Source organism: Gymnoscopelus microlampas (genome assembly GCF_963454915.1).
Source record: "Gymnoscopelus microlampas genome assembly, chromosome: 10".
In the NCBI taxonomy this organism is placed as follows: Eukaryota; Metazoa; Chordata; class Actinopteri; order Myctophiformes; family Myctophidae; genus Gymnoscopelus; species Gymnoscopelus microlampas.
Genome location: NC_139947.1, coordinates 496,749 through 514,454, shown reverse-complemented (window position 1 = coordinate 514,454; position 17,706 = coordinate 496,749). Strand labels below are relative to the sequence as shown.

The following is a 17,706-nucleotide window of genomic DNA, read 5'->3' as shown; positions in this document are numbered from 1 at the left end:
AGTTAGATGGTTCAGTCTGTTGTCATGAATCGATGCAGTCCCCAGTCTATTTATGATCATTTCCAGTTTGCAAAATGATCTTTCCCCACTACTGATACAGGGAAGATTGGAAAAGGCATGAGCTCGTTCTTTCAGTGGTATGATATGAGCAGCTCTCATATTTAGCCTACATTTGATGAGGAAACTTGTTGTGTCAACTTGTGTGACATCTTTGCTCTGTCTAGACACAAGACAGTCTGTAAAGAAAGTCTTGGCAGCCTACTTGCAGTAGCATCCGTTTGTGTTGGTTGAAATATTGAAGACATTTTCAGTAGTTTTGCTATATATATTTTTTTCTCTGATGTTCTAGCTGCTTTGGGAACGGCTGAGATATTTCTGCATAGGTAGCCTACTCATTTTGAATCATCCGCTGCCAACGTGCTGCCGCTGCTGCGTGCTATGTGGGGAAAAAAACGCCAGATATATATATTTTTTTAAAAGCAAGCGAAAGTGCCCGCCCAATGCAAATTTGTCCAGCCCAATTACTTAAAAAACTGGGCCAATCTGGCAACACTGTTTCTCTTGTTGCGTCTGGAACGTAAAACAGAAGTGGGAGATACCATGTCAAGTCCCCATACAGGGTTATTAAACGCGATACAGATAGGGGAGGATAACAAAATGAAAAACAAAAAAACAAAGCATTTTTAAAATACAAAATTCAATAAATTAAAGATGGAGTGCCATGATATTTTTCAACCCTAAAACCTGATCATAAGGTATTATTATCATTATGTAAGGATTTAAATAAAACAAAAAAAAGTGTACAGAAATTGTTAAAAAAAATGTTTTTATGTGGACACGCCTCCAGTTAATTAAGTATGCTTGGTTCTCACCTTAGCACCTCCTCCACCACCTTAGCAACACCCACCTGTCCTAGTCCCTCCTCCTCCTCATGCCCACACCTATTGTGTTATGATAATGAGATATGTTTTTTGGGGGCTCCTTTATTTAAAATTATCGGAAATCATTGAGGGAAACCCTCATTTACAATGATGCAGAGATTACACATAGAAATAACATAAGAACAACAAAGAAAGAATATAGCTGCAAGCAGCGATAATACGGGGCCAGTGAATAGAGAGAGAGAGAGACATGGAAACGGAATAGATTGAAGAGAGAGAGAGTGACATGGAAACAATAGATTGATGAGAGAGAGAGATGGAAACATAATGGTTTGATTGGACATCTCAACCTACTGCCATTAACAGGATTCGAACTCTCAACCTTCAGACTAATAGGCTGCAACACTACCTATAGTGCTATAGCTTTGTCCAGGCTGATATTGTCTGTTGAAGATCATAAACTCTTGCCTTCTTTCATGAACCAAGCCCCTGTTTCACTAACACTGAGATCACTCGTTCACAAACCATTTACCAATTAAGAAATTGTACATCTCCTCAGAACCAAAACTAGTGAAAGTAGCCGATCTACAAGCTCACAAACCATGAAAAGTTGTGAGATTGTAGATCAGCTATTTTCAGAATGAAGTATGTCATACGTTGAAAAAACGTACTCTCAAATAAGCATTTCAGGTTATCTTTACCATTTGCACATGTATTCATTGATACAGTCATGTTGTTTGCAATTCAACTTAAATTAAGTCTGCATCAAGTGAGGCTTGAACTGGCGACCTTGAGATTGTGAGGCATTCATTTAAGGGAGACGCCATTGGCCCAACAGACAAGTAACTGTGAAAAAGGATATCACACAGATGATACAGTTTCACGCAAATAGCTGAAAAATCCTGGGTTTAAGTGTTTTTCAAACTGCTCAAAATTGCGGACAATCTAAGGGCAGAGCTTACTGGTCAAAGCGATAGATGTGTTCCTCATGAGTCAAAGCACAAGTGTAAGCAAGTTTCACGACTTTCGGCCAAACGAGGCATGACTTTTGCCTGTTTAAAGTTTGCATTTAAAAAAAATTGCTATAGCGCCCCCCTTTGGCCAATTGGAGTGAGATTGGTTTCAGTGATATTTGGAATGACTCTCTACATTACTGCAACGTTTCAAAGAAATGTGAGTCTTGCATGTATGTGTTAGGGGCAGATGAATAATTTTCATAAAACTGCAATAGTTAAAATCTATCTCCTCCTGGGATTTTTGAGCAATCTGCACGAAACGTTTAACACTTGAACTTTGGACCACTGCCTACAAAAATGTCCAACGGATTGTCCATAAGTGAAAAAATGCAGAAGTTAGGAGCCAATGACTGTTTTTCATATAATTCAAAATGGTGGGCGATCTAAAGGTCAGAGGTCAAAAGTCAGACCACGAAAGTTGTCGGGCATGAAGAGACGCATGTGTGTATCGAAGTTTCATGGTTGTAGGTCAAACAGGGCATGAGTTGTACCTGTTCAAAGTTGGCACTTTCAATTGAGTGCTATAGCGCCACCCTTTGACGAATGAGTGTGAGAATTATTTTTTGGTAGTTTTTCATGAGCATCTACCATATGGCCGAGTTTCGTAAAAAGCGTATGCATGGTTAAGCCAGAACTGGCAAAAACAAGTATTTTTCAAACTGCTCAAAATTGCGGAAAATCTAAGGGCGGAGCTTAATGGTCAAATCGATACGTGTGTTCCTCATGAGTCAAGGCACATGTGTAAGCAAGTTTCACGACTTTCGGCCAAACGAGGCATGACTTATGCCTGTTTAAAGTCTGCCTTTTCAAAAAATTGCTATAGCGCCCCCTTTTGGCCAATTGGAGTAAGATTGGTTTCAGTGATATTTGGAATGACCCTGTACATTTCTGCAAAGTTTCAAAGAAATGTGAGTCTTCATGTATGTTTTAGGCACAGATGAATAATTTTCATAAAACTGTAACAGTTAAAATCTATCTCCTCCTGGGATTTTTGAGCAATCTGCACGAAACGTTTAACACTTGAACTTTGGACCACTGCCTACAAAAATTTCCAACGGATTTTCCATAAGTGAAAAAATGCAGAAGTTAGGAGCCAATGACTCTTTTTCATATAATTCAAAATGATGGGAGATCTAAAGGTCAGAGGTCAAAAGTCAGAGTGTGAAAGTTGTTCAGCATGAGGAGACGCATATGTGTATCCAAGTTTCATGGCTGTAGGTCAAACAGGGCATGAGTTGTACCTGTTCAAAGTTGCCATTTTCAATTGAGTGCTATAGCGCCACCTTTGGACGAAAGATTGTGAGAATTATTTCTTGATCGTTTTTCATGACCATCTACCATATGGCCGAGTTTCGTAAAAAGCGACTGCACGGTTCAGCCAGAACTGCGAAAAGTGGCAGAAGAAGAAGAAGAAGAAGAAGAAGAAGAAGAAGAAGAAGAAGAAGAAGTGACAGAATACTGCCAATAACAAAACAGGTCCAGAGCTGAGCTCTGGCCCCGTAACAATATGTTGACAACAATCAGTTGAAACAGTTGCATGTTGACAGCAATAATTTCCTGAATGAAAACAGTTTCGTACAGGTAATGAACGCTTATTAAGTACATTCCTAAAATTGCAGAAAGATGCTAGGGTATTTAGTTTCAAATCTTGTTTTTTTTTGTAAAATATTTTTATTGTTTTTTTAAAGACATACAAAATACAAACACAGACAAACAGAAATTAAAAAGACAAAAAAAAGATACAGCTCAGAAACCACATTTAAACAAAGATAAAAAGATGAGCAAAATCATGATCATAGGTCACGTTTGACCCTCAAGATCCAGGAAGAAACTCCAAATAATCAGAGAAGACATAAAACACCATAAAACCACCACCGGGGGGCTTAATGAAGTTCTATCAACCTCATAGACATATGAAAAACAGAAGTGCAAAAACATGGCACCAGCTCTCTAAAGTTGTATGACCCCCCCAAAGCCAAAATAAAAAAAACATGCCCCCCCCAGGGCTCCAAAAAAAGTTTGATGACCCCTCCCTCTTCTGGGCCATACCAACCTCAGGTAATTAACGTACAGTCCCTAATTGGCTTCCAAAGTGTGCAGGATAGGTCCGTTTTGAACAAAATGCCTCAAGTCATGATCGCAGCGTGCAATTTCTGTGAAGTTTTGCATGTTCATTCCCTCTAGGCAGAGGAAGAAATGCCACCCTTTTCTCACATTGGCCTGTTATAGTGCCACCAACAGGTCTAAAATAGCAAAACACATTTTTGGAACAAAATGCCTCAAATCATGAATGCAGTGTCCGATTGCCGTGAAAGGCCTAAGAAGAAATGGCACCCATTTCACATTGGCCTATTATAGCGCCACCAGGAGGCCACAAAAACCTACTTGACCTGGCGGAGACCTGTGCTCAGAGGAGCACTTTTTCTAGTTATTATTATAATTATGATTACATAATGTATTTGCTTTTATTCAGCATTTTTTGGAAGCATATTGCTGGTACTACTTACAGTAATTACAGTTTAATGATGAGTATAAATATAAATTAAGCAGGGAAGACGCAGCTCTCTGTATGGCTTATATTTTATAAGGCCATTCTATAATTAAAGGGGTATTTTACTTTAAAACACACCTGGAGTCATCGTAACATACTCAGGCTTTCGTGTGCACCCCAGACAGTTTTACAGTCGCTTGATTCAACATTTAGATATTTGATAAGACAAACCATGGTGATTCAAAATGCAGAGGAAAATATGGGGTGTTAATTTGACCCGTGTAAAAGGGACACTTGTAGAGTTTAATTAACACTCCAGATGTTGCCAGATGACAGACAATCGTCTCCAGTGGATGAGAGCAGATGTAGGCTCTCTTCTCCAGGACCTGCTGGGCGATCTTCTTGATGTTGGCATCGTTGTTCTCTGGTGAATGCTTTTGCAACTGAGTCATCAAGTAATTGTTCTTGAAGAAGACCTTGGTGCAATATGTATTTGCAAGCAGCACCTCGTTGTCACGGTTTCTCAGTCCTATGGTAATAGAACGTGTAGCTCTGGACAGCAGGGCGTACAGGTTGATGAGAACATCCGCTATTCTCTTCAGAACCAGCTGCTCGTCTACGATGGTCTTTCCATATCGGTACACAGTGGTGGAAAAAGTACTCAAATATTTTACTTAAGTAAAAGTATCAATAATGTAGAAATACTCAGTTACAGGTAAAAGTCCGGTATTCAAAATGTACTTGAGTAAAAGTATAAAAGTATTGGCATCAAAATGTATACTTAAAGTGCCAAAAGTAGTCATTATGCAGAATGTCCCATTACAAGTTATTAGTTAAAATTATTTTGATCTACAAGCACTTGACACGTGATCTACAAGTAAGACGCGCGAACGCTGGAAGCGAACGCAGCTTGACTGTAGCTGCTATATTTCAGCCACACTGTAGTAGTGCACTCTGGCGCACTCTGGCGGCTGTTCACAGGCAGTATAGAGTGTGGAGCACAGTAGCTGTGCTCTAGTAAGAAGGAAGGCCTTGACAGCCACAGGGTTGATATACTGAATGTTATAGATAAGAACTTCAGAATTCTCCAGGCGCTCAACCGAACGCTTGTTTGCATGCAGACCTAGATGTGGAGCGAATTGCCTTGATATATCAGGTCGTATTGTTTTAATATCATTAATTTGCTGTTCTTTTATTCACATAGTATAAAGGGAATCTCCCTTGTTTATCAATAAAGATGCCTTGCGCATGTGAATGGTCATTTCTGTGTATGTCGTCTATAAACTGGACTTTAGGGTTTTATTGAACCAAGTGACAGATCAGCCACGGCACATCACAGTGCAGCTGCTATATTTGAGCCACTGAGTTTCGAGTCACATGGGGGCGCGAGCCAGCCGGCTATTTTCAAACGGCCGAAATGTATATAGGGCTGAAGTGGTAAATGTATGTTTTGTAATAATAATCAAAATCTACAAAGTAACTAGTAATTAAAGTTTTCAAATAATTGTAGTGGAGTAAAAGTACAATATTTGCCTCTGAGATGTAGTGGAGTAGAAGTAAAAGTTTTGGAAATTGGAAATACTCAAGTAAAGTACAAATACCTCAAAATTGTACTCAAGTGCAGTTCTTGAGTACATGTACTTAGTTGCTTTCCACCACTGTCGGTACAGCAGGCTCTCTGTGGTTGAGCCAAAAAAGGCGACATTCGCTTCAAACTTCTTTGCACTGTCCGCCAAGCTGGGATGCACCACTCCATCTTTGCCTGTTAGACCCAGATCCACACTCCCCCATAGATTCCTTCAGTTTCTTTCCCAGCATGCCCAGAGCAACACCTATAATCCCTTTCTTCATCTCCTTGATTTTCCCTGTCAGGATCTTTCCAGCGTACTGCATACCAGTCAGAGCAATGTACATCCTCAGGATCTCATTGGTCCCCTCAAAGATGAGCAGAACGCGACAGTCTCTTAGGTAGCGCTCGTACGGATATGTATTTGTATAACCCAGACCCCCGAGGATCTGCAGAGCCTCGCTGACACAGATCCATCCTCCCTCTGAGCTGAACACCTTGACCATGGCAGCTTCTAGAGAGCAGTCTCGAACACCTGGTCTGTCCATCATCCCTGCTGTCAGGTACACCATGCTCTCCATCACAGGCATTCTGGGCCATCACTGCAAACTTCTTCTGAATCATACCAAATTCGCGCAGCTTTTTGTCAAACTGCTTTCTAGTTCCAGCGTATTCTGCTGTTTTTTTTTTTTTTATCATTCCTGCCCCAGCAGGAATAGATGCTGTATCACTTCCACTTCCATGTTCAGTCAAGCAGAAAGCTGCTACATGCTCTCCTGAGGCCAGTTTGGGCAGATACTTCTGTTTCTGTTCCTCACTCCCAGCTATCAGAATACCCTTCAGGCCAATGGCTTGATGAGCAGCCAGGGTGACAGCAATAGAGCCATCCAGTGGTGTGATTTCTCCTAACCGTGCATACATGGTGTTACATGGTGTTACATGGTGTTGGAAAGTCCAAGACCCCATACTCCTCAGGGACCTGGATACCAAACAGGCCCAGCTCTTTCAAACCCTTCAGGGTCTCTGGAGAAATCTTAGCTTCATGGTCGATTCTCTTGGAGTCGACCTCCGCGTAGCAGAACTTTTCCACTGGTGCAACAAACTGGTTGATCTCCTCCAACTCTTCATTTGAAACTTCTGGGTAAGGAAAGATCTCTGTCTTGTCTTTATCATAGGCTGAATATCTTACTGTGCTTTTAAACGTCCTCTGCTGCCTCAAATGGATGGCTTGTGTCCTGTTGTGTTTTAAATAGAAAGGACAGCTAAATGTCTTTAAATGTTTAGAGACAACAAGAATTCTGTTTGTAATTATTATTGTTCTGACCTGATACAACTCTCTGCCTAACGGCTCCACTGGACTTGGAATGAACATGGCTGGCTTAGAGATCCATTTATGGTCATGGGCTGACTCATTCGAGTATCGTCATGAACGGATAGATTGGACGTCAGGCATAGATATTGTGGATCTCCATATAGGGAGATGATTTATTCTTTATGGCATCATCAGGATGACTCGAGCTGACATATGACTAAATGCACATAACAGAGTCTGACCAGAGACTAAGAGTCAAACAAATAAATAACAATTATTTTTTTTAAAGTAGAAGTTTTTTTTTTGTCTCGATCTACAAAGGGGAAAGTTGGAAAGCAGCCAAAATGTTGCAAAACACGGGTAAACTGGCAGGTTGTACTTTGTTCATCACGGGGGCTAGTAGAGGCATCGGTAAAGCAATCGCTCTGAAGGTGGCGAGGGACGGAGCCAATGTTGTCATTGCCGCCAAGACGGCTGATGCGCATCCAAAGCTTCCTGGAACCATTTACACTGCAGCACAGGAGATCGAGGCTCTCGGAGGTCAGGCATTGCCATGCATCGTCGACGTGCGCGATGAGGGACAAATCAGTGCCGCTGTCGAACAGGCTGTCCAGAAGTTTGGAGGTATTGACATCCTGGTGAACAACGCCAGTGCAATCAACCTGACGGGAACGCTAGAGACTCCGATGAAGAAAGTTGACCTCATGTTGGGAGTCAACCTGCGAGGAACCTACTTAACGTCTAAGCTCTGCCTCCCTCACCTGTTGAAGAGCAGCAAAACACCTCACATCCTGAACCTGTCTCCTCCTCTGAACCTGAACCCCATCTGGTTTAAGAACCACACAGTGTACACCATGGCCAAATACGGTATGTCCATGTGTGTCCTGGGAATGGCAGAGGAGTTCAGGGGTCAAATTGCTGTCAACGCGCTGTGGCCGAAAACTGCCATCCAGACAGCGGCCATGGACATGCTGGGCGGGTCTGGCATAGGAAAGCAATGTCGCAACGTAGACATCATGTCCGACGCAGCGTATGCCATCCTGTCGAAGCCTACCGCATACACTGGAAACTTCGTCATTGACGAGGCAATCCTCCGGCAGGAGGGTGTGGTCGACTTCGATCAGTATGCCGTGGAGCCGGGTCAACACCTGCTGCCGGACTTCTTCCTGGACGAGGAGCCTGAGGCATTGGTCAAACAGATGGAGGAACATGGGGCCACCCCGGCTTTTAAGCCACCCAGTAGTAGTCAAACTGCCAGTAGTTCTACAGGAGGTCCCATAGAGGCCACGTTCAACGTCATCAGAGCAGTCCTTAATCCTGAAGTGGTGAAGTCCACTCAGGGAGTGTACAAGTTTGTACTTTCTGGTGAGCATGAGGGCATTTGGTACATTGACCTGAAGAACGATTCGGGAGCAGCTGGACGGGGCGAGCCGCCAGTCAAAGCAGACGTCGTCATGGCGATGGACTCGGCCGACTTCAGCAAAATGTTTGCCGGGATACTGAAGCCGACGATGGCGTTCATGACGGGGAAGCTAAAAATCAAAGGTGACATGACGATGGCCATTAAAATGGAGAAGATGATGGGATTGATGCAGAAATCCAAGCTCTAACTCCCCCAGACCGTCATAACAGGACTTGAACACCTTAAGGCAGCGGCGAGGCATCCTTGGTGCGGAGATCGAAGCGGTGACCACAAATTCCCCTTCAATTTCCCTGACTACATTAACTGGACTGATTCTCATACCACTTTAGCTCACTGAGTGCCAGGATTGCCAGAATTATTTCAGAAAATGTTCACAGAAAACAAAAAGGGCTTAGGAAGCGAGATACAGCCTTTTTCAGTTCTAAGTTAAACAAGGAGTGGATGGAGCTGCACATCTTCAGATGATGATATCTTAGGTTCTGAATGTTCTTTTTTACTATTTTTTCAAAAATACGTCAAACACGTTAATGGCACCCAGCGCCATAGTGGTAAAAACACGTGAAATACGTTAATGGCACTCAATGAGTTTTAACATAACCCCAGGATTTATTTTTCATACCACCTTAAAATAACCCCAGACCATCAGGACTGATACATACATATATTTTCCATGTTGTCTTGCAACTTGTGGCCAGAGACGTTTTTCTGTTGTGTATATTGCTAACGCATAATGTGTGACCTTGCCCTAACACTACAGACCTTGACTCACAGACCACATTAGAGTCACCATTCGAGAGACAGCGAACTCCATTTGCGACCTCGACGACTCGCTTCGACGGGTGCCTGCTCACTTCGACGGGTGGCTGTTTTTGGCGACGTTTCACCCGTGCGCCATGGCGCACGGGTGAAACGCTCCGCGGAGAACCGGCGCTTCGTCGAGACTCGTCGCGTTTATTGCGACACGTCGGGACATTTGAAGTTCTCGTCGGGGCTATAGCTAAGTGCGACGGCGACGCAAGGCACGACGGAAAGAAGCCGTTATCGGCGAAATCGACTCGTCGACGTAAGGCACGACGTAAAGAAGCCATCGTCGCCGAAATATTACTCCGTCGCGCCGAAATATTACTCCGTCGCGCCGAAATAATCCTTCGTCGCCAGAAATAAGCCATCCACAATGTAATTAGTTCGCCCCTCCTGCGCATCTGCCTTCCCTCCTTCCTATGTGTGTGCTTCCCCCCCTGCTACCCGACCCCCTCCCCCTGTGGGTGGGGGGGGGGGGGGGGGGGGGGGTCCCCTTGGGGTTCCCTTGGGGACCCCTTTACGCATGCCTTCATGTCCCTGTGAATTAGGGCTGCATTCCCAAAGTTAACTTTCCATTTGATTGCTTCCATTATTTTAATCCAATAACCATATGTTGCATCACATTTTATCGATTGATATAACTTCAATAACCTCCGGAAATAAGGAATTTGTTTGATTCGATTTGAACGTTTAATGGCCGTTTAAAGACGCTTTTCTTTTCGCATGAGAGAGAGGGAGAGAGAGAGAGAGAGAGGGGGGGGGGGGGGAAGAAAGAGTGCAGAATACGCCGCGCATTGTGACGTATTCTGTCTGTCTGTCTGTCTGTCTGTCTGTCAGTGCACGCAGACGCAGACATGTGCGTGTGACGCAAATTATAGTGAGACTTTTTTACTTATATAACAGCCTGGCTTTCTAATTTTTATTGACAAACATTGACTTACTATGTTTTTTATTTCTCCCTACAGACTGTTTTCATCTGTTATTCTAATTAATGTTTAAGTTTTCCATTGAACTATTCAGCACCAAAATAAATTACTCATCCATTCATTAATGCATTCATTCATTCATTCTTTCATTCAATTGACTGCTTTAAGCTACAGTATGTTGTGTAAAAAATATGCACTATCAGTTCAGCAGCCTTTGCGTGGCTCAGGTTTTTCATAACCAGCCCCGCCCGCCCTGCACGGAGTCCATTCAGAGAGAGAGAGAGAGGGTTCAATAGTATAGGCTTAATAGCCTGCTTATGAATCTACAATTGAATGATCAACGGGCTTCGCCCCATGCAGAATGAAATGACTGAGCGCACGTCAGTGTGTGTGTGTGTGTGTGTGTGTGTGTGTGTGTGTGTGTGTGTGTGCGCGCGCGCGTCAGTGAGGACGGCCGCGAATGGCTTGATAAACTTTCCATGTCGGGAAACAGACAATGCTTATTTATTTTTTATTTCAGGTTTTTGTTGAGGATATAGGCTATCTACTGTCTGTAGCCAAGCTCTCACTCACCCTTGACAACCCTCCATTAACACAAAAGTCAACAAACAACTTAAATCCCTTTCATCCACCTCCTTTAAAGGCCACTGCACTCCCAACCAACATCGAAGCACCTGTGTGCATTAATCCTCCTTGTATTAAATCAAATACAATTTTGTTATTACATCTGTCTTGTCTGTATGTCCTTTCACGAAAGGACATCAGAAAGGCACTACTTTATTTTCGATGTCTTCAAGTCCAAGTATTTGGATAGATTCGGTTTTAACTAGAACTCATCTCTGAAGTGTCTATGTTACTTCTGTGTATTAATTATGATTTGATTAATACTCAATAAAATGATATATGTTGAAATGTAACTTTCAGATCAGCGCGCATCATGCGTTGTATAACTCTGTAATTTCTCCTTCACATTGCTGCCCAAAAATAGCTGATCTACAAGCTCCATCAACTCGCTCGTTCTTTTTTATATAGTGTTTTTATATATGGTGCTCTCTCTCCCTCTCTCTCTCTCTCTCCCTCTCTCTCTCTCCCTCTCTCTCTGTCTCTCTCTCCCTCTCTCGCTCGCTCTCGCTCTCTCGCTCTCTCGCTCCCTGAAATAATAATAATTATAATAAGGGTAATAATAAAGACTCAAGATGTGATTCAATAAGTTATGACACCTGAGGGGTCGTTATACAAGCACACATCATTAAGAGTTATTATTATGGGGGGGGGGGGGGGGGGGGGGGTCACAAACACACACACACACACACACACACACACACACACACACACACACACACACACACACACACACACACACACACACACAGAGAGAGAGAGAGTGCGGAGAGGGAGAGAGAGAGTCAACAAGAGTCTCTCTTTGTTTAGCCTACTCATAATCGCAGAGATTGCATTGATCAGTCATATTTATTTTTCAGCGTCACATAACATAAGCCTATAACAAAGAGGCTGTGGTCAAAAGACACGCTTCCCCTTCTCACTGTCATCCACTCTATCAACCATTAACAGTCAGCTGGCTGGTGTCATGATCGTTAGCCCCCCGCTGGTAAAATAAATACGTTGATGGCCCACTCACTCGTGGACTTCAGAGACATTTAAGTTGTCCTTTGAATGGAAGGTTTGTCGAGGGTGAGTGGAGAGAGAGAGAGAGAGAGAGAGAGAGAGAGAGAGAGAGAGAGAGAGAGAGAGAGAGAGAGAGATTTTGGAGTGGAATGAGGAGATTGGCTGCAGAAGATAGCCTATATCCTCACATGGAAAGTTTATCAAGCCATCACCATTCATTCGCGGCTCCCCTACAGGGGTCATGCCTATGTTCCCTCAGCCCTATGTTCCCTCAATCCCTAACAATTTTATTTTATCCAAATTAGTCCCTATGTTCCCTCAGCCCTATGTTCCCTCAACCCTATGTTCCCTCATCCCAAATTAGACCCTATATTCCCTCAGCCCTATGTTCCCTCATCCCAAGTTAGACCCTATGTTCCCTCAGCCCTATGTTCCCTCATCCCAAATTAGACCATATCTTCGCGGAGGTGGACCGGGGACCCCCGGGGGTCCCTGGCTCCGGAGGCTTAACCCGACCGGTCTGTCGGTCGGGTCAGGCCTCTCCAGCCAGGGACCCCCGGGGAGGCCTCGACCCGGCCCAGGGAGCCCCGAACCTGGGTCCAGGTCCGGGGGGATCCCTGCATCCGGGGGACACCCGGCTCTCCAGGCAGTCCCGTGGACCCACTCTTAAGCACCCCTCAGCGGGCGTTAAGTGAAGTGACAGACCGCGGCCCGTGCACCGCGGGGACCTGGTGGTACAAACCAGAATAGTCGCCCCTGGGACTATTCTGAACTTAGCGCGTCGGGCCCGGTTCACCGGCCGGTCCCGCGTACCCACGCTTAAGCACCCCTCGGCGGGCGATAAGTCGGGGGGATCCCGCGGCCTACAGACCGCAGGTACCTGGTGGTACAAGCGGTGCCGCAATAGTTATCACACCCATTAGCAGGGTCTTGTTTCCTCGCTGAAGATTGTCTTGTCCCTCTATGGTCTGAGCTGATTTAATTTCTCTTGGCTATGGTTTCGCTAGGTAGCTGGTAGGGAGAGTGGGAATCTCGTTCGATTAACACGGGCGCAGCCACTGCTGAGTTGCGGGATAACCGCGGCGCCGGGCACAACCCACATAGATACGTAGCTGCTCGCAGGTTCATGTCAAGTTCCCACGCCCCCAACCCCATCAAGGTAACTTGCCTTGTGGGTCTACAATCGGGAACTTTGGTTTACTCAACTCCTGCGTGCGGCACCTATGTTGTCTACACCCATATCAGTTACTGTCCCGGCGTGGTCACTTGGCAGTGACTGCACGCCCAACTCAGACAAGTCTGCAGCGCCCTTTAAGACAAGCATATGCTACTGGCAGGATCAACCAGGTAGGCCTCCTGTTCCGCCACGGAGACAGCACGCCCAGGTGAGTCGCAGACCGTGGGGTTGCCGGTCCGCGGAGACCGCCAAGCCCCCCCGTGAGAGGGGCGGCGGGAGCTCCCGGCGGCGCGCACTGCGACGGTCACCACATCTTCCTTTGCCCCCTAGCCAGGTCGACGGCATGTTACGGGGATCAGCGCCCGTGGTACACAGCTATTTGGTTGGTCGCCGGAGTACGCGACACAAGCAGGGTTTGAGAAACGGAGTCTCCGGAGCGCGCCTTTGGGCGCCTTTGAGGGGCCCTCGGGCGGTCCGTGGCAGGACATCTAGGGCAGACGGGGCGTCTCGGTCTCGCTAGGCCGGGGTGGGCCGCGGAGGAGTGCGGAGGAGGCCGGGGCCTCTCTGCACGTGGTCCCTCCGCGCCTGGTCGGCTGCGTCCGCCGAGCAACCAGAGGTGCACTAGAGGTGCCGGCGGGGCCCTTGCAAGAGGCGGGTTACGATTGCCAATCGGTCAGAATCAATTGTGGGTTCCGCGGCCCTTGCGGGCGACGTGGTTCCCGGAACACAGTGCTTTGACTAGAGTGGCCACCGTGGCCGACGGCGGGCCCTGCATTCGGGCAGGCCTGCCGTCCGTCCCGAGCATCCGCACGCCGGATCAACATATCCGGTCTGGGAAAAGTTGCCGATTGTACCGGGAGAGAATTTCAAAAGAGGGGGCCATGGTGGACCCCAGATCCTCCTGGGCTCTCCAAGGACCTCCAGGGCGCCTGTCCGCCCGGCCGTGCCCGAGCGGAGGCCTCTGTCTTCCCATAAGCCCGATGGCCACCGTGGCCTCCAACAGGGAGGTACGACGCGGAGATCCAGGGCAAGGCGGCCCTCGCCGCCGCCCCAGACGGAGCCTCGCGTTGGGCGAGGCTCCGTCGCCCTAGCTATCCTATGGCACCAGTCGGCCCTTGTCCGTAGCTTCCCCCTCTCAACCAGGGGAGAGCCAGGGAGCCCAGGGCGACCTGAGGCTGCAACACTTCAGGCTGCAACCTCCAGGATCCATGGCCCTGCGAGGCACGGGGACGCCCCCGAATATGGTGCACCATGTCCGGCCATGGTCCCTAGCTACCCTATGGCATAAGTGTCCACTTTCCCCCCCATGTGAAATTTCCCGCATGAGAGAGGCCGCGAGCCCTAAGGCTCCTGAGCCTTCCGGAGCTTTTTTCGGGTCCCTGGCTCCATGTGGACACTTAGCCCCATCACTTCCCCCAGGAAGGTGCCTCTTCCTGGGCATGGTCCCTACCTATCCGATGGCACCAGTCAGCCATTCTCCCTGGCTTCACCCTTCACACAGGGGAAGGGCCAGGGAGCCCAGTGCTTCCCGGCACAGTGCCGGGTTCACACTCGCCCGCTCTACCCGCCCCGGGAGACACCGTCCCGGGCACTGAGGTGGTCCATGGACCCCTGGCGGACCATGGACCGGGGACGGCGCCACCTGTGGCCGCCGGTGGTATTGCGCCCCACGACAACAGGCTTTTACAGGCTTTTCCACAAGATCCACAAGCTTTTACAAGCTTGTGGATCTGCTCTTTTTCCACCCTTTTTGAGCCCGGATTTCGGCTTTCGGACCCGCGGGGCGTTGCGTGTTGAAAGCATATGTTCTGGGGTAACGTATACGTGTACATTATGTCACAAGGAAAACTTGACCATGATGACCATGACTGACCATGATGCTGACCATGCTACTGACCATGATACTGACCATGATGCTGACCATGATGCTGACCATGATGCTTGGGCAACATGATTGGCCAAACTTAATTGCTTTGACCTGGTCAGCTAAGACACATTAAACTATATGTATAGTTTCTCTCATCAATTCAAATTCAGACAGCTGTGAAACTGACTGATGTTAAATTATATTGATGATTTCTCATCAATTCAAATTCAAACAGTTGTGAAACCTATAGGTACCTATAACAACAGCTGCAAATAATTACTGATCATTGCAATGAACTATTGAACTATTGAACTTTTATCACAGCTAATAAAGTAAAATATTAACTAGAAAAAGTGCTCCTCGGAGCACAGGTCTCCGCCAGGTCAGGTAGGTTATTGTGGCCTCCTGGTGGCGCTATAATAGGCCAATGTGAAAAGGGTGACATTTGCTCCTCAACATAGTGTGAATGTGCGTGCAGTTTCACCGTAATCGGATGGTGCGTTCATGATTTGCGGCATTTTGTTCAAAACAAGCCACTACTGCAAACTTTAGATGTCAATCTTAGTCAATCAGGATGGAATATGAAAAATCAAACACATCCGTCTTGATCACATGACTATAGAGATCATGTGTACTGATTTGCGTGAAATTTGGATAAAATCGGAAGGAGTATTATAAAAAAAATTGTTTTATATAAGTCGGCCTTCTGGTGGCGCTATAAAAGGCAGATGTAAAAAATGCAGGGCAAAGGTTTTTCCTTGACCTCTAGGGTGTGCGCTTACAAAGTTTTACACAGATCGGTGCAGTTATAGGTAAAAACACGAATCGGCCTGTTATAGCGCCACCATGAGGCTGATTAGAAAAATGTCAAGTGGCATTTCTTCCTCGGCATAGTGGAAATATGCGTGCAAAATTTCAAGGAAATTGCATGCTGTGTTTATGATTTGAGGCATTTTGTTCAAAACGGAGCACTCCTACAAACTTTGGAAGCCATTTTTAGCCAATCAGGATGGAATATGAAAAATCTGAAAGACGAGTTTTGTTTAATGACTATAGAGATACTGTGTACCGATTTGCGGGATTTTTGGACAACATCTGTAGGAGTACTGTCAAAAAATATGTTTTGCACAAATCGGCCTCCTGGTGGCGCTATAAAAGGCCCATGTGAAAAATTTGGGCCAGAGTTTCTGCTGTGGCATCCAGGGAGTGTGTGTGCAAAGTTTCACTGCGAGCAAGCCAACGGTGCCGGAGATTAGCTGTCCACAGACAGAATGACGGACACACGGACACGCGGACGGACGGACGGACGGACGGACGGACGGACAGGGGGCAAAACATACTCTCTCGCCATGCCTTTCGGCCTGGCGGAGACAATAATAACTAGAAAAAGTGCTCCTCGGAGCACAAGTCTCCGCCAGGTCAGGTAGGTTATTATGGCCTCCTGGTGGCGCTATAATAGGCCAATGTGAAAAGGGTGCCATTTATTCCTAGGCCGTGCACAGCAATCGGACACTGCATGCATGATTTGAGAAATTTTGTTCTAAAAATGTGTTTTGCAAAATTTGACCTGCTGGTGGCGCTATAACAGGCCAATGTTAAAAGGGTGGCATTTGTTCCTCAACGTAGTGCAAATGTGCATTCAAAGTTTCACCACAATCGGACGCGGCGTTCATGATTTGCGGCATTATGTTCAAAACGGGCAAATATTACATGTCAATGTTAGCCAATCAGGATGGAATATGAAAAATCAAACAGATCCGTCTTGATCACATGACTATAAAGATCATGTTTACCGATTTACGTGAAATTTGGATAAAATCTGAAGGCTTAATATCAAAAAATGTGTTTTACATAAGTCTGCCTCCTGGTGGCGCTATAAAAGGCAAATGTGAAAAATGCAGGGAAAAGGTTTTTCCTTGGCCTCTATAGAGTGTGCATACAAAGTTTTACACTGATCGGTGCAGTTATAGGTAAAAACACGAATCGGCCTGTTACAGCGCCACCATGAGGCTGATTTGAACATTTTAAAATGGCATTTCTTCCTCGGCCTAATGGGAATGTGTGTGCAAAATGTCACGGAAATGGCATGCTGTGTTAATGATTTGAGGCATTTTGTTCGAGGCGGAGTACTCCTGCAAACTTTGAAAGTCAATTTTTGCCAATCAGGATGGAATATGAGAAATCTGAAATGAGCCGTTTCTTTTAATGACTATAGATATACTGTGTACCGATTTGTGGGATTTTTGGCCAAAATCTGTAGGAGTACTGTCCAAAAATGTGTTTTGCAAAAAGCGGCCTCCTGGTGGCGCTATAACAGGCCCATGTGAAAAATGTGGGGCAGAGGTTCTGCTCTGGCATCCAGGGAGTGTGTGTGCACAGTTTCACTGCCATCAAGGCAACGGTGCCAGAGATTAGCTGTACACAAAATGACAGAATGACGGACGGACGGACACACACACACACGGACTGACGGACAGGGGGTAAAACATACTCTCTCGCCATGCCTTTCGGCCTGGCGGAGACAATAATAATACATGTCTATACTAATATAGAGCTTTTGTAGATATCCAAAACAACTATATTACAAAACAAATGAGTTTAAAGGTATAACAAGCTATG

The 17,706-nt window shown here is 45.9% G+C and overlaps 1 protein-coding gene and 1 pseudogene across 2 annotated transcripts; one reads left to right on the top strand and one right to left on the bottom strand.

Moving 5' to 3' along the window:
• Positions 1-525: 525 nt before the first annotated feature.
• LOC311053288 (complex I assembly factor ACAD9, mitochondrial-like) lies at positions 526-6,876 on the bottom strand (annotated as a pseudogene). Its single transcript has 3 exons — positions 6,057-6,876; positions 4,727-5,048; positions 526-570 (listed from the first exon to the last, which is right to left on the bottom strand). The product of its transcript is annotated as a complex I assembly factor ACAD9, mitochondrial-like (transcript).
• Positions 6,877-7,525: 649 nt separating this feature from the next.
• Positions 7,526-8,964, top strand: LOC311053557 (hydroxysteroid dehydrogenase-like protein 2). The gene has a single exon (XM_084069166.1). It carries the CDS (start codon positions 7,612-7,614, stop codon positions 8,875-8,877), a length of 1,266 nt encoding a protein of 421 aa, XP_083925292.1. The 5' UTR covers positions 7,526-7,611; the 3' UTR covers positions 8,878-8,964.
• The last annotated feature ends 8,742 nt before the right edge of the window (positions 8,965-17,706 follow it).

Coding starts and splice junctions, on each gene's coding strand:
- LOC311053557 (XM_084069166.1), top strand. CDS start 7,612: ATGTTGCAAAACACGGGTAAACTGGCAGGTTGTACTTTGTTCATCACG.